General features: G+C 40.5%; 1 protein-coding gene across 6 annotated transcripts in view; it reads right to left on the bottom strand.

Moving 5' to 3' along the window:
- The window catches only part of nek11 (NIMA-related kinase 11), a 296,435-nt gene that overhangs the window by 128,281 nt on the left and 151,588 nt on the right, over positions 1 to 16,566 (bottom strand). For all 6 annotated transcript variants that reach the window (XM_073024305.1, XM_073024303.1, XM_073024304.1 and 3 more), the window contains one exon: positions 1,310 to 1,459. In XM_073024305.1, the coding sequence (XP_072880406.1) occupies positions 1,310 to 1,459 (150 nt within the window). The remainder of the gene's footprint in view (positions 1 to 1,309; positions 1,460 to 16,566) is intronic.

Here is a 16,566-nt window from a genome sequence, read left to right as displayed (position 1 = left end):
ATAAAGTAACGTGCCTTAATGACTACTGCCCAGTAACTGTGACACCCACCCTTCATGAAGTGCTTTGAGAGGCTGGTAACAGCACTCATCAAGACCAGCCTCCCAGACAACCTCAACTCACTGCAAAACAGGTTCATGTCAGCATCATCTCCCTGTCCCTACATTCATCTGGACAGTAAAGACACCAACATTAGACTACTGTTTAGTGCCTGTTGCTCTGCCCTCAACACCATAATTCCTAGCAAACTCATCACCAAATTCCTAGAGCTGGGACTCAACACCTCCCTCCACAACGAGATCCCTGACTTCCTGACCAATGAACTGCACTCAGTAAGGATACAGAGCAACATCTCCGCAACGATGATCCTCAAGAAGGCTTCGTCTTCACCCTCTCTCACTCCACTCCCAATACTGGAGCGGGTGGCCAGACTCTGCTCCAGCCCCATCTACAAGTCTGTGGGTGACACGATAGTTGGGCCAAATCTCGTATAACGCTGAGTCAGGGTACAGGAAGGAGGCAGAGAGCTTGGTGACAAGGTGTCATGACAACAGCCTTGCCCTCATTGTAAAGAGTGGTCGTTGACTTTAGGAAGGGGAGAGGGTTGCTGCACCCTCTCATGTTTACCTCAACAGTGCTGAGGCTGAATGAGTTGAGAACTTCAGGTTCCAAGGAGTGAACATGCCTTGCCTGGTCCAACCACAGGCCAAAAGCTCACCAGTGCCTCTGCCTCCTCAGGAGGCTGAAGAAATTTGGTACATCTCCTTTGGCTCTTACCTAATTTTATTAATGCACCATAGAACGCGTCCTATTCAAATGCATCAGGCATTGGTATGGCAACAGCTTTGCCCATTAACACAAGGAACTGTAGAGAGTTGTGGACACAACCCAGCACAATATGGAAATCAGCCTCCCCTACATAGACTCTGTCTGTACTTCTCACTTTTTTGGGAAAGCTTCAGTCAGAAGATACGAAAACCTGTAAACAGTTTCTATCCACTGTTATAAGATTATTGGACAAATCACGTAGTGCAATAAGACAGACTCTGGATTCACAATCTACCTCAATGTGGCCTTGTACCTTATTGTCTGCCTGTGCTGCATTTTCTCTGTAAATCTAACGCTATATTCTGCATTGTTATTTATTTCTCTTGCACTGGCTCAACGCACTCTCGTAATGACATAATCTATATGGATGCATGCAAGACAAGGATTTTCACTGTACCTTGATACATGTGGTAATAATAAAGCAATTTACCAATTTTCACTGCATCTCGATAATGACAAACCGATTACCAGATGGGCCCTTACCTTGTCAGGATTGCATTGAGGTTTCTGGAGAAGTGATCTGGCAGTGATGGAGTCTCACCTTCCACAATCTTCAAAACAATTGACATGAAGTTATGACCAGTGAAAGCATGTTGCAAGCAGCACAGCTCATACAAAATGCACCCCAACGACCTACAGGTTTAGAAGAAAAGAAACATGTCTTGATATTCAGAAGTAAGAAATTGAAGGAATGAATTGGATTTCTATTGGTGTCTCTCACATCCTCAAGTTGTCCCAAAGCACCTTAAAGGCGATTAACTGGTTTCTGAAATGTGATCACTATTTCAATGTATGAAACATTACAGCCAATTCAAACACAGTCATCTTATACAAACAGCAGTGTATAAATGACTATTCCATCTGGTGGAGATTTTGGTGGGAGGTAAATGTCAGTCAGGACACAAGGGACAATTCCCCAACAAAATGGTGCTAAAGGACTGTTTGCATTTATCCAGGGGAGGAAACAGGCCCCCATTTTAACGTACAGTATGATCCAAAAGGATGGCATGCACTGGAATATTCATCTGTATTTTGTGCTCAGGTTTCCTGAATGGGATCTAACTCCACAACCTTTTAACAATGAGTTCCAAGATTGCAATGTTTAGTTAAAGATAGCACATTGATGATATCCCCACACGTCTCTCCCACTGGTTCCCCTCCCCACCTCCTTTCACTTAATCCATGGTCGACTGTCCTCTTATATCGGATTCCACCTTCTTTAGTGCTTGGTCATTTCCACCTATCAAATCCCAGCTTCTTACATCGTTACCACTCTCCCCCATCCCTCATCAGCCTATCATACCCTTTATCTGAATCCACCTATTCCCTGCCAGCTTTGCTCCACTTATCACACACACACACACACACACACACACACACACACACACACACACACACACACACACACACACACACACACACACACACACACACACACACACACACACACACACACACACACACACACACACACACACACACACACACACACTTACTTTTTTATACAATGGCTACCTTTCCCTTTCTCTTCCAGTCCTGATTAAGGTCTTGACCCAAAACATCGACTGTCCATTTCCCTCCATCGATGCTACCTGACCTATTGAGTTCCTTTGTGTGATTTTAAAACATTTTGGGAATTCTGTAATTTTATCAAATGGATAATGGACATCAGACCAGAATATTTTTTCAGTTATTCTTCCTTCCATTCTATTTTGTGCTGGAAGTAAAGTATCCTCTGTGCTAGCTGCATTGCTGGTGTCACTGTTGCCTGTTGGAAAAATTCAGTGAATGCAAACTACCACCCATTTCTGAAAAAAATTATATTATGCATCAAGTATGTTGCAAAAATTATACACTTTGACAATTTACCTTGAAAGCAATTTTGGAGAGAGAGATCTTTCTTTTATATTAAGTGGACATACAGTATGTTTTTACAGGGAACAGGTTTAAGACAATTGGAGAAATAAAGCACAGGGTATATGAAAAAAATATCAGTATAATACTGTTTTACATTTCTCTGTCCTGTCAATCAAATTCTCCAAATGGGCATTGTTAATGATATCACGGCAATTATCTCAAGCATAATAGCAATCTTTCACACAGATGGGCCTTCTCATTTTGCCACATGTGTACACTATATCACGTGGCCTCACTAGACAAGCTGAAGGAAACAAATAAAAATAAATGTGCTTTATATTGCAAGGTTAGATAGTTTAGTAGAATATGGAGGGCAGTTCTGGAAACACAGGTTAGTAAGGATTTAGGAGAGGAACTGCAATGTAGATATACCAGTATGATACCAGGACTCCAAGGATAAGAGAAATTACTTATACCGAAGTTGCGTTCTCTAGAATGTAAAGGACAGGAGGTGATTTAATGAAAACAAACTATCTGCTGGAGGAGCTCTGAATAAAGCAATATCTGTAGGAGGTTTTGGGTTGAAACGCTACATCAGGATTGAGAGTGGAGACGCAAGATGGCCAGTATAAAGAAGAGAAGGGGAGTGGTGAGAAAGGATTCTGAGGTGATTGGTGGATGGGGGTGGGGGGGGTAGTATAAGATGACAGGAAGAGGGTACCAGGTAAGGGAGGTGAGTAGGGTGTGGAGTTGGGAAACAGTGCAAGAGAATGACAGGTGATAGTCTTGTGTCATCTCCTATAATTCAATGAAAGTTTTCAAGATACTAATGGAAATTAATAATAGATTATTAATCTCGCAATCTATGTTGGGTCTCACCAGTATGCAGGAGGCCACACTGGAAACACAGTATATGACCCCAACAGACTCACACTGAAGTGTCACCTCACCTGGAAGGACTGTTTAGGGTCCTGAATGGTAGTGAGGGAGGTGGTGTAGGGGCAGGTGTAGCAGTTGTTCCGATTGCAAGGCTAAGTGCCAGGAGGGAGATCAGTGGGGAGGGATGAACAGACAAGCAAGTCGCATAGGGAGCGATCCCTGCGGAAAATAGGAAGTGTGGGGTGGGGATGGAAAGTTGTGCTTGGTGGTGGGATCCCATTGGAGATGGCAGAGGCTTCAGAGAATTATGTACTGGATGCGGAGGCTGATGGGGTGGTAAGTGAGGACAAGAGGAACCCTATCCCTGGTAGAGTGGCAGGAGGATGGGGTAAGAGCAGACATGCGTGAAATGGAAGAGATGCGGTTGAGGGCACCGTTGATGGTGGAGGGAAGCCACTTTCTTTGAAAAAGGAGAGGGAGAACAAATAAATTCAATCCTTCAACCCATATCACTAGAAAAACAAACATAACGGTGATACAATTTTGTCATGATGATTCAGAGAGGAGGACCTTAAAGGCCATGAGAAAGAGAACAAAATGCTGGAAGAGATGGAAGAGTTATCTAGTTAAGTTAGCAGCCATACCTTGTCGCTGACCACTCTTCTATCTCTAAAAATAAAACCCAGCATTTCATTCTTTTTTTCATGGTCTTTGAACCACCCTCCTTTGAATCATCTCAACAAATCCTTACAGGTTAAGGTTATTTAGCCTCCTGAATCTGTTCCACTTTTCAATGAGATTTATTGAGAAATGAATCACCTCCCAACAGCCCAAAGCATTTCCATCATCCACAACACACACAACGTGGAACAAACACCACATGCCTGGAGATGTGCAACTCCATCAACAATCATCAATAAAGTTGAACACAACCCATTTGATTGGCACTCTGAACATTAGGGATACAACAGCATAGTGGGTAATTTATTGGAAGGAAATCGGGATCATTGAATCAGAGATGCAAATCCTGCTATGGCAACTGAGAATTTAAATTCACATATTTAAATGAAGTTGGATGTTCAGAGAAATACCTATCGCAGTGAAAGGTCACCAGAAAGCCACCAGATTGTCTCCAAGACCCATTTGGTGCACTGATATCCTCTGGGCAGACTCCTACCTCGTCTGGCCTACATGGCATGCCGGACTCTCTATTGTAATCAACTCTTTAACTGCTTCCTCAGTCCAGAGACAGTTAGAAATGGACAACAAAGTACTGACAATACCAGTGATGCCCACAACCGGTGAACAAATGAGCAATATTTCTTCTCCATCAATAAATACATCATGGCTACCGAGTCAACAATCTGTAAAATACATTGGGCAAAAGACAAGGTTTCTTCGACAGCACTCAATCTTCCACCCCATTCAAAGGCAGCAGCAGCATGGGAGAAATATCTTCTCCTGGTTTCTCATCCAACTCATTCACTATCCTGACTTGGAAATATATTGCATTTCTTCATTGACACTTGGTCAAAATCCTGGAATTCCCAAACCAGCTAAGGCTAGAATCAGTATTAGTCCTAGATAACACCTCTAACCAACACAACCTCAGCTCAAGTCCCACCAACTCCATCCCAGCTTCAGGTGCAGTCCTACTCACATCCTAACTAGAGTTCTGATGGTGACTGACATTACCAAGATTGAGCTGTGATAATGCGGACACATTGGAGGAATGGAGGAGAAGCCTCCGGGAGAAAATTACAAGAAAGTGGGTTGCAGACAAGTTAAGAGCTACTCTTTTAAGGAAGGGGTCACAGCACACAAGCGAGGACTGCGTATTAGCAGCATAGAACCCACATCCCTGGAGTTATAAAGGTTGCTGTGAATTATTAAATTCACACCTAAAAACATTGATGTCACACTCTGATAAGTCGTGCCCTTTCCATCTGCCAGTATAGGAAGATTACTGCTGACAAGAACTAACGATGGCTGCTTGATCTCATTTGAAAAATGCTGCAACAGGACGAACATTGCCAGTTCCATGAGTAACATTTCTAACCGATCCTTCTCAAACGACAGTTCAATGAATTGTGGAAAATACAGAGAAAGACAGAATCTGAATCATATTACAAAAGCAGACGTCACCGCCTGCATGAAAATTTGTTCAGGATTTACTGATTTAGGCAACATTTAAAATGCAGTCTACAAAGTAAAAGTACAGCAAAGTTTTCATGTCTAAATAGAGTGGCACTTTAAGCTTTTGGCTATCCCTGACCAGGAAAGCTTTAAATTGATCAAAATTATTGAAATCTTCTACCAATTTAGTTAGGATGAATGAGTTTAAGTGTTATCTGTAGCTCAGTGGCTCGTGCTCTCCCTTACCAAATAAGGTTAAGTTTCACTTCAGATTCATTGATTTATCACATCTACATTGAAGCATACAGTGAAACGTGTCATTAGCATTAACAACCAACACAACCCAAGGATATGCTGGGGGGCAGCCCACAAGTGTTGACGCACAATCCAGTGTGTCCAAAGATTGTTTAGTGAGAGAAAGTCAACATGATTTGAGAGGAACATGTATATTTCAAAAACAAAGGATAAGAACAAATGTGAAAAATCATTGTAGTTCGGTCAGAGGGGTGAATCTATGGAACAGTTGTAGTGAGAATTTAAAAACATGCACCACACAAGTTTGAAAAGTTATTTAAAAATAATTTAATCAACAAATATAAAATAAATGATTTAAGTAAAGGGAGTAATGTAAATAAATGATACTTGGAATTGGATTTTGTGTTAAAAGATTATGAAATTTGTTTTGATGTGCTGATTGACGCCAAATATGTTTGTATAAGAGGGGTAGGCGTAATTAGCTGTAGCTTCAGCCTACACTCTTTCGGTCTGTTTTAAAGATTTTTATTATTTAATTTTGTCTTATGAAATCATTGTTGAAAATGATGCTTTTTGTTATGTTTGTACTGACTGAAATAAAATTTCATTCATTCATTCAGTGCGACTAAAATCTACCCCGCAACACATGCAGTCGTGGGAGAGTGCATTCGGTTTTCATTGTCAGATATGTTGCCTTTTGAAGGAAATGCTGAACCGAGACTTTACCTAGCCTGTCGCATGATATAAAAAGTCCTACTGATCCATCCTTCTGGCTATTGGCCATCATGATTTGAAAATAAAGATGAAGACGCATTGCAAAGCAGTATCCAAGTACAAGTGAACAGATTTCAGACGGTATTTGCAACTTGAAAATGACTTTCACTAACTTTCTCAAAAAACAAGGGCACAGAGTCAGGCAGCATCTGTGGAGGCAAAAGGATAGTCAGTGTCTCAGTTCAAGACCCTGCATCAGGACAGAGTGTAAAGGAGGGATCAGTGAAATGGGTGGGGTTGTGGAGATGCGTCTCTACCAAAGGAGGTGTAAGGTGCTCCTTCCCTCTGCTGGTCACCCTTGGGCAAGATGTAGCACCTGCTTAGCCCCTCCACCCCGATCAGGGTCACATGAAGCCGTGGGAGAAGGTGATGGGTGGTCGTATGAGCAGCTGGTACATATCACAAGTCCTGACTATGCGACTATTGATGTCAAGAAGACAATCTCTGAAGAGTGTTGATCATTGCCTGTTTTTGAATCAAATTATACATACAAGAGATAAATTTTTTAATCTTTCCTTTTTGAATTAAAGTTTCTATTTCATTGGATTTCGGTAATAACATTGTTTGACCTAACTTTTCTCTTAAATAAGCCCTTAGTTGAAAGTAACAAAAAAGAGTGTTGTTTGATACTTTATATTTATTCTTTAATTGATCAAATGACATTAATATACCTCCTTCAAAACAATCTCCTATATATCTAATCCCTTTTTGAAACCAGTTATATAAAAGTTGATTATCCATTGTAAAAGGAATAAGTCTATTTTGAATTAAAGATCTCTTTGCTAATAAGGATTTCTTTGTCTCATCATCAACATTTATCTTATTCCATAAATCAATCAAATGTTTTAATATAGGAGATTCTTTCTTTTCCCGTATCCATTTAGATTCCCATTTATATATAAAATCTTCTGGTGTGTTTTCTCCTATTTTATCTAGTTCTATTTTAATCCATGCCAGTTTATCTTTCTCAAAAAAAGATGCAATAAATCTAAGTTGATTTGCTTTATAATAATTCTTAAAATTTGGAAGTTGTAACCCTCCTAGCTCAAATTTCCATGTCAATTTTTCCAACGATATTCTTGACATCTTACCTTTCCAAAGAAACTTCCTCACATATTTATTTAGCTCTTGAAAAAACTTCTGGGGTAATTGTATTGGTAGTGATTGAAATAAGTATTGTAATCTAGGGAATATATTCATTTTTATGGTATTTACTCTACCTACTAATGTTATTGGTAATACCATCCATTTATCAAGATCTTCTTGAATTTTTTTCAATAGTGGTAAATAATTTAATTTGTATAAGTTCTTTATGTCATTATCAACTCTTATACCTAAATATTTTATACCATTTGCCGGCCATCTAAATTGGGTTATTAATCGACATTGATTATAATCTCCTTTAGTAAGAGGTAAAATTTCACTTTTATCCCAATTTATTTTATAACCTGATATTTTCCCATATTCTTCTAATCTATAGGATAATTTACGCAACGAGTGCAATGGGTTTGTTAGATAAAGCAGAACATCATCAGCAAATAAGTTAATCTTGTATTCTTCCTGATTAACTCTGAAACCCTTAATATCTGGGTCCATTCTAATCAATTCAGCTAATGGCTCTATCGCCAACACAAATAAAGCAGGTGATAATGGACAACCTTGCCTAGTTGACCTTGTTAACTGAAATGGTGTTGAAATTTGACCATTTGTCACTACTTTAGCTTTGGGATTAGTATTTAAGGTTTTAATCCATTTTATAAAAGATACTCCTAATCCATATTTTTCCAATACCTTAAATAAAAAATCCCATTCCAATCTATCAAATGCTTTTTCTGCATCTAAAGCAACTGCCACGCTCATTTCCTCCCTCTTCTGCGCTAAATGAATTATACTAAATAAGCGAGTTACATTATCTGCCGATTGTCTATTTTTAATAAATCCTGTTTGATCCATATGTACTAATTTTGGTAAGCATTTAGATAATCTATTAGATAAGATTTTTGCTATTATTTTATAATCAGTGTTTAATAAAGAAATAGGTCTATATGATGTTGGCTTTAAAAGATCTCTATCTTTTTTTGGCAATACTATTAAAATAGCTGTCGAAAAAGATTAAACAGGCAATTAAACAAGGAGTCCATAAGTCAAGACAAAAATGGGAAAGTGATTTGAATATTAAAATTGAAGAAAAAAATTGGTCAAGACTATGTCTTGACAGTATGACAAATACAATAAACGTCCGATTAAGATTAGTGCAATACAATTTTTTACATCAACTATATATTACACCACAAAAAATAAATAAATTAAACCCAAATTTATCTGATCAGTGTTTCCGATGTAACCAAGAAATTGGTACTTTTTTACATTCTACTTGGTCTTGTTCTAAAATTCAACCTTTTTGGACAAATTTAAGAGTTTTATTGGAACAAATTATTGGAATACAACTTCCACATAATCCAATATTACTTTTACTAGGTGATATTGAAGGGATAAAACCGATATCCAAATTGAATAAATATCAGAAAGAATTTATAAAAATTGCATTGGCAGTAGCCAAAAAAGCTATTGCAGTTACTTGGAAATCGGATACATATTTAAGTATAGATCGTTGGAAGAAAGAAATTTATGGCTATATTCCACTTGAAAAAATTACTTATAATTTAAGAGATAAATATGAAACATTTTTGAAAATTTGGCGCCCTTATTTACAAAAGATAGGATTAAATATATAGGTGCTCCGAAGATGAAATAATTGGTTACTTGGGGAAAGAAATAAATATATATACTAAAGTTATTACGAACTCCATGGAGCATGTGGGGATCTTCCAATATCCAGGCATTCCTTTTTTTTTTCTTTCTTTCTTCTTTTTTTCAATAGGGATGTTAGGGGGTTGGGGTTAAGGGGAGGGGGGATGGGTAACACATATTTTCTTTTTCATACACTTTTATTCTGTAACTATTTGAAAACACAATAAAAAAGTTTTTAAAAAAGATGGAAATAAAAAAGTAATCTTGCTTAAAGTATTAAAAAAAAGAGTGTTGATCATGGCTAGGGTCACTGACCAGAAGGAGGCAATGGCAAACTGTTTCTGTAGAAAAATTTGCCAAGAATATTCATGGTTAAGACCATGATCAACCATGTCATTCAACATGGCGATGATGAGCCAGTGAAAAGAAGTAAGGATGAGGCAGGAGCCGGCAAGTGATAGATAGAAGTGAAGAGTGAGTGATGGGCAGACAGAGGCTTCCTTATCAACTCAACACACCACAGTCTGCATTGACAGTGTAGCTCGTTTTTGGAGGAGATATGCATGCAAAATATCTCAAGAACATTTTCATTGAAATTGGTCTTAAGACGAATGCAGAAGAAACTCTCCAATGTACAGGGAAGATGTATTGTTAGATTCCCAGTGGAGTCAATGGGTCCTTCAAATATAGTACAGAAAACAGGTGAAGATGTTTCAGAGAGAAGTAGATTCTGAGATGTTTTGAGGACTTGGGGAATGAAAGAGAACAGAGCATAAATTAGCTTGGTAATAGGGGACTGAGTGTAGAGGTGGAGGTTTTTGCTATAGTGTTTAAAAGTATGTGACTAGTGCAGAGCGCAGGCTTGGTGCTGGGACTATTCATGTTTATTGTAAACAATAACAATATAGACCATAAGACATAGGATGAAAATTAGGCTATTTAACTCATCGAGTCTGCTCTGCCATTTCATCAGGCTGATTTATTATCCCACTCAACCCCATTCTCCTGCCTTCTCCCTGTAACCTTTGGTGTCCTGATTAATCAAGAACTTATCAGCCACCGCTTTAAATATATCTAATGACTTGTCTCCGCAGCCATCTGCGGCAATGAATTCCACAGACTCACCACCCTCTGGCTAAAAAATTTCCTCCTCATCTCTATTCTAAATTGGCATCCATCTATTCTGAGGTTATGCCCTCTGGTTCTAGATTCTCACTGTAGGAAACATCCTCTCCACATTCACCGTGTCTTGGCTTTTCAATATTTGATAGTGTGAGCCAGAAAGAACTGCAATCTACAAATTAGTGAGCAGGAATAAAGCAAGGCTGGTGGAAACAAACAAAGCAAAAGTTTTTGTTTTTGCCATGTCATTGCAGGAATGGAGATGGCCATTTTGTGAGACTCCCCTTGCAGCCGCCATTTTGTGGAAGTTTGGTAAACTGATTCTTGCTCCAGGATAACTTAATCAGAACAACTGAACATTGACACATCGAGTTTTCTGTTGAGACCATTTTCAGATAAGAAGCTTTTATTTTGTGACATGCAGGCTTGCAGAAGGAACAGCTTGTGATCTGGTCATCTGGACCCAGAGTTTGGCTGACCTGCCTGGATTGCTTTGAACCAGTCTGAGCCTCACAAAATAAAAGGAATTATCGAAGGTACACGTCTGATTGAAGCATCTATAAAACAGTACTGCTTGTAACCCAGGGCTACATCCCGTAACAGCTGACAAAGGTCAGTCAGATGACCTCAAGCCAATGAAATTGAAACATCATAGACAGATCTGATAAGGAAAAGAATAGGAATGGAGCATTTTGTGAGCACAGGCAGCGACAACTTACCAAAGACCAACCACTTCAGATGTGGAGGATCAAAGGTGGAGACGAATCAGCATACAGAAGGGAGACTGAAAATCTGGCTGAGTGATGCCACAACAAAAACCTCTTACTTAATGTCAGCAAGGCCAAGGAGCTGATTATTGGTTGCTTGAGGAGGAAACCAGAGGTTCATGAATCAGTCCTCATGGGGGGGTTTCAGAGGTGGAGAGGGTCAGCAACTTTAAATTTGCCAGAGGACCTGTTCTGGGCCCAGCACATAAGTATATTTTCAAAGAAAGCAAGGCAGTGCCTCTACTTCTAAGGAGTTTGCGAAGATTCAGCATGACATTCAAAACTTTGACAAACTTGTACAGATTCCTGGTGGACAGTATATTGACCGACTGTAATATGGAAACACCAATGCCCTTGAACAGAAAATTGGACAAACCATAGTGGATACAGCCCAGTCCATCACAGGGAGAGCTCTCCCCACCATTAAGCACATCGACATGGAGCGATGTCACGGAAAAGCAGCATCCATCCTTAAGGACCCATCATCACCCAGGTCACGATCTCTTCTTGCTGCTGCCATCAGAAAGAAGGTACAGGAGTCACAGGACTCATACCACCAGGTTCAGGACCAGTTATTACCCCTCAACTGTTAGGCTTTGGGATAAAAGGGGATAACTTCACCCAGCTTCACTTGTCTCATCATTGACCTGTTCCCACAGCCTGAGGACACGTTTTCAAGGACTCTTTGGATATTTATTGCTTATTTAACAAGCATTATTATTTCTTCATTTTTCTTTCATTTTGTATTTGCTCATTGTGTTGTCCTTTGCACCCTGGTTGACCACCCTGTTGGTACAGTCTTTCATTGAATCCATTATGGTTACTGGATTTATTGACTATGTCCAGAAGAAAATGAATCTCAGGGCTGCATCTGGTGACATATATGCATGTACTTTGATAATAGATTTACTTTGAACTTTGAAATCCATGTTGGATACGTGGAGACTACATCAGGACGATGAGGAACGCCTGGCTAGCGTAGACTCTTTTTTTGGGGCATTACCTTTTCTCTTCTTTGACTGTTCATGAAGGGTCATGGAAACCCGGCAGGTGTACACACTGGCATTCAGTTGTGTAAATTCACATGCTTGTGAACTGGGCCAATATAAGCTACTTGTCAGTAAAATCAGATCCTCTCTGTGCCTAACTGATCATTATTATTGAGGGGTAATCCTTGTAACAAAAAGGTTATTCTTCTAAACTCAGGCGAGCACGGTCTGAAAGCCATTAAATGCTCCTCATGCATACATTAACCCTTTCATTTTATGAAATCATTCTTATAAACCTTTTCTGGACTTTCTACGTTGCCAGGTCGTCTTTACTTATGCAAGGGGCCTAAAACTGCTCACAATGCTCAAAGTGCAGCCTGACCAATGTCTTATAAAGCTTCAGCATTACTTCCTTCTTTTCCTCTCAAAATGAATGCTAACATAGCATTTTCCTTCCTTACCACCAACTCAACCTGTAAGTTAACCTTCAGGGAATCCTGCATAAGAACGCAAGGGAGTGTGCAGACCAGCTCACTGACGTCTTCACGGACATCTTCAGCACTTCACTCATCCAGGCTGCTGTCCCCACATGCTTCAAATCAGCCACCTTCATCCCTGTACCAAGGAACTCAACATCTTCAGAACTAAACAACTACCTCCTGGTAGCACTGACGCCAACCATCATGCAGTGCTTTGAATGGCTGGTAATGGCACACGTCAAAACCTCCATTCCTGCCACATCGGACACTTGTCAATACACTTATCGGCAGAACTGTTCTACGACAGATTCCACAGCATCTGTCATGCACCTGGCCCTGACACACCTAGAAAACAAGGACACTTATGTTAGAATGCTGTTTCTGGATTTTAGTTCGGCATTCAACACTATTGCCCCACAGACCTTAGTGAACAAACTCCTACTCCTCAGTCTAAATGCAGCACTGATCAACTGCATGTTGGACCTCAAATTAGCCAGAATGCACGGCCACTCCTCCCTCCCCGTCATCCTAAACACTGGTGTTCCCCCAGGGCTGTGCACTGAGCCCACTGCTGTACTCTCTGCTCACACATGACCGCACGGCCAAACACCCAAGTGATCACATGGTCAAGTCCGTTGATGACACAACAGCAGTGGGCTCATCACCAAAAACAATCAGATGGCCTGCAGAGAGGAAATGGAAGAACTCAAGGCCTAGTGCTGGGCAAATAATCTCTTCTTCAATGTCAACAAAACGAAATGGTTACCAACTTCAGGAAATCTCACACTCCACTCATCTTTAGCGGCACAGCAGTGGAAACTGTGAGCAGTTTCAAACTCCTGGACGTACAGATCTCACACAACCTCTCGTGGTCTCAGAACACTACCTGTTCCTCCACCTGTCTTACTATTGCCCTCAAACTTGGCCTCAAAGCCCTCAATTCCATCGTCCAAATCATTAACATATCATGTAAAAATAAGTGGACCCAACACTGACCTCAGCGGAACACCAATAGTCACTGGCAGCCAACCAGAAAAGTCCCCCTTTATTCCCACTGTTTGCCTCCTGCTAGTCTGTCAATCTTCTGTCTATGCTTGTATCAGGATCAGGTTTGATTTCACTGGCATACATCAGAAATTTGTTAACTTAGCAGCAGCAGTGCAATACAATGCATGATAATATAGAAATTTTTTAAAAAACAAATAAATGTTTAAAGTTGTTAAAAAATGGTGCAAAAACAAATAATTTTTTTTTAAAGTGAGGTAGTGATCATGGGTTCAATGTCCATTTAGGAATCAGATGGCAGAGGGGAAGAAGCTCTTCCTGAATTGCTGAGTGTGTGCCTGCAGGCTTCTGTACCTCCTACCAGATGGTAATAATGAGAAGAGGGCATGTCCTGGGTGAGGAGGGTCCTTAATAATGGATGCCACCTTCCTGAGGCACCGCTCTTTGAAGATGTTTTCGATACTATAAGGCTAGTACCCAAGATGGAGCTGACTACTTTTACAACTTTCTGTAGCTTCTTTTGATCCTGTGCAGTACCACCTTACCCCCTGACCCCCATACCAGATACACACACACACCCCTACCCCCCCCCCACCTACCAGAACACAGCAGGCCAGGCAGCATCTATAGGAAGAAGTACAGACAATGTTTCGGGCCGAGATGTCGACTGTACTTCTTCCTATAGATGCTGCCTGGCCTGTTGTGTTCCACCAGCATTTTGTGTGTGTTGCTTGAATTTCTGGCACCTGCAGATTTCCTTGTGTTTGCATTTTTAAATTGCTCACTCTCTCCACTTTGGATCCCTCTACAAGGACTGGTGTGTTCCTTCGTCCTCCCCTTTCTGAAGTCAACAATCAGCGCTTTGGTCTTACTGGCATTGATTGCAAGGTTGTTGCTGCAACATCACTCGACTAGCTGGTGATATCTTGCTCCTGTACACCCTCTTGTCCCCATATGAGATTCTGCCAAAAATGGTTGTATAATCAGCAAATTTATAGATGGCATTTGAGCTATACCTAGCAACACTCCTGTAAAACCACGGGCTCTTATCTTGTTAAGTAGCTTGATGTGTAATACCTTGTCAAAGGCCTTCTGAAAATCCAAGTAAACAACATCCACTGACTCTCCTGTGTTCATTATGCCTATTATTTCCATAAAGACTTTCAAGAGATTTGTCAGGCAAGATTTCCCCTAAGGTCCGATATCCACTGTCACCTCTTTTTTACTCTTTATATATCAGAGAAGATGTTTGGTATTCTCCTTTATATTATTGCCCAGATTACCTTCACATTTCATCTCCTTATGATTTTTTATTTGCTTCGCTTCAGTGGTTTTTAAAATGTTCTTAATCCCCTAACTTCCCGCTAATTTTTGATATATTATATTACACTCTTTTGCTTTTATACTGTCTTTGACTTCCATTGTCAGCCACGGTTGTGCCATCCTCCCATTACTATACTTTTTCATCTTTATAATATATCTATTCTGCACCTTCCAAATTGCTCCCAGAAAGTCCAGCCACTTTAATTCTGCCGTTCTCCCTGCTAGCATCCCCTTCCAATCAGCTTTGGCCAGCTCCTCTCTAGTGCCTGTGTAATCCCATTACTCTACTGTAATACTAACATCTTCTTAAACTGCAGGGTGAAATGTGTCATATTATGATTACTACCTCCTAAACATTCCTTAACTTTAAGCTCCCTAATCTAATCTGATTGATTGCACAACACCCAATCCAGAATTGCTTTCTCCCTAAGTGGATCCAACCATAAGCTGCTCTAAAAACCCATCTCAGAGATTCTACACATGCTCCCTCTTGGGATCCAGCATAACCTGATTTTCCCAATCTACCTGCATTTTGAAATCCCCCATGACTGCCATAACACTGCCCTTTTTTACGTGCCTTTTCTAATTCCCATTGTAATTTGTACCCTACATCATGGCTACTACTTGGAGGCCTGTATACAACTCCCATCAGCATCTTTTAACTCTTGCAGTTTCTTAACTCTACCCAGGATTCTGTATCTTCAGATCCTATGTCAGTTCCTTCTAAAAGTTTAGAGAGAATGGTGTGAGAAACAAATAACATCCAGTGAGTGGCAAATCTGTGGGCGAAAACACTATGATAAAAGTATGTAGACATTGTCAAGGGGTTCAGTTCAAGATCAATTGTCTTTCAACCATACATGAATACAGCCAAATGAAACAGGGTTACTCCCAGGCCAAGGTGCAAAAACATAGTTCCAACAATCACACACAGCACAAGGCACATGCAAGATGGAAAGCAGACATAAGATATCAGTAAAATTTAGTCACACAAAATAATATATAATCCAAGATCCTGAGTGCATGAATGTTACAGGAGCCTGCAGTCAAACACAATACAGTTCATCCTCTGCGGGGCAAACACTGGGAGGCAGTACAGACTCCAGCTTGGCAGCTGTGCTACACCTCCTCCGATGGAGCACACCAGCTCAGACGGCTCTCTTCTGGATGGCTATGAACAGGTAACCAGAGCTTGAGGCCACACAGTGTCCCTGCAGCCCACCAATAAATCAGTGAATCATGCTTGCAGCATTCCACATTAATGTCCAAAAGGGTTTCGCGATCAAAAGAAAAGGGACTAAGATGGACACTCGCACTGGACCGCACACCGCCCTCGCTCACTGACTCCTCTCCGACCTAGACAGCGGCACGATTCGCACCAATCCCAGTTCCTTCATTTTCAC

This window comes from Hemitrygon akajei, chromosome 20 (assembly GCF_048418815.1).
Source record: "Hemitrygon akajei chromosome 20, sHemAka1.3, whole genome shotgun sequence".
In the NCBI taxonomy this organism is placed as follows: domain Eukaryota; kingdom Metazoa; phylum Chordata; class Chondrichthyes; order Myliobatiformes; family Dasyatidae; genus Hemitrygon; species Hemitrygon akajei.
The sequence above is the reverse complement of the archived record's forward strand: the minus strand, read 5'-3'. Positions and strand labels throughout refer to the sequence as shown.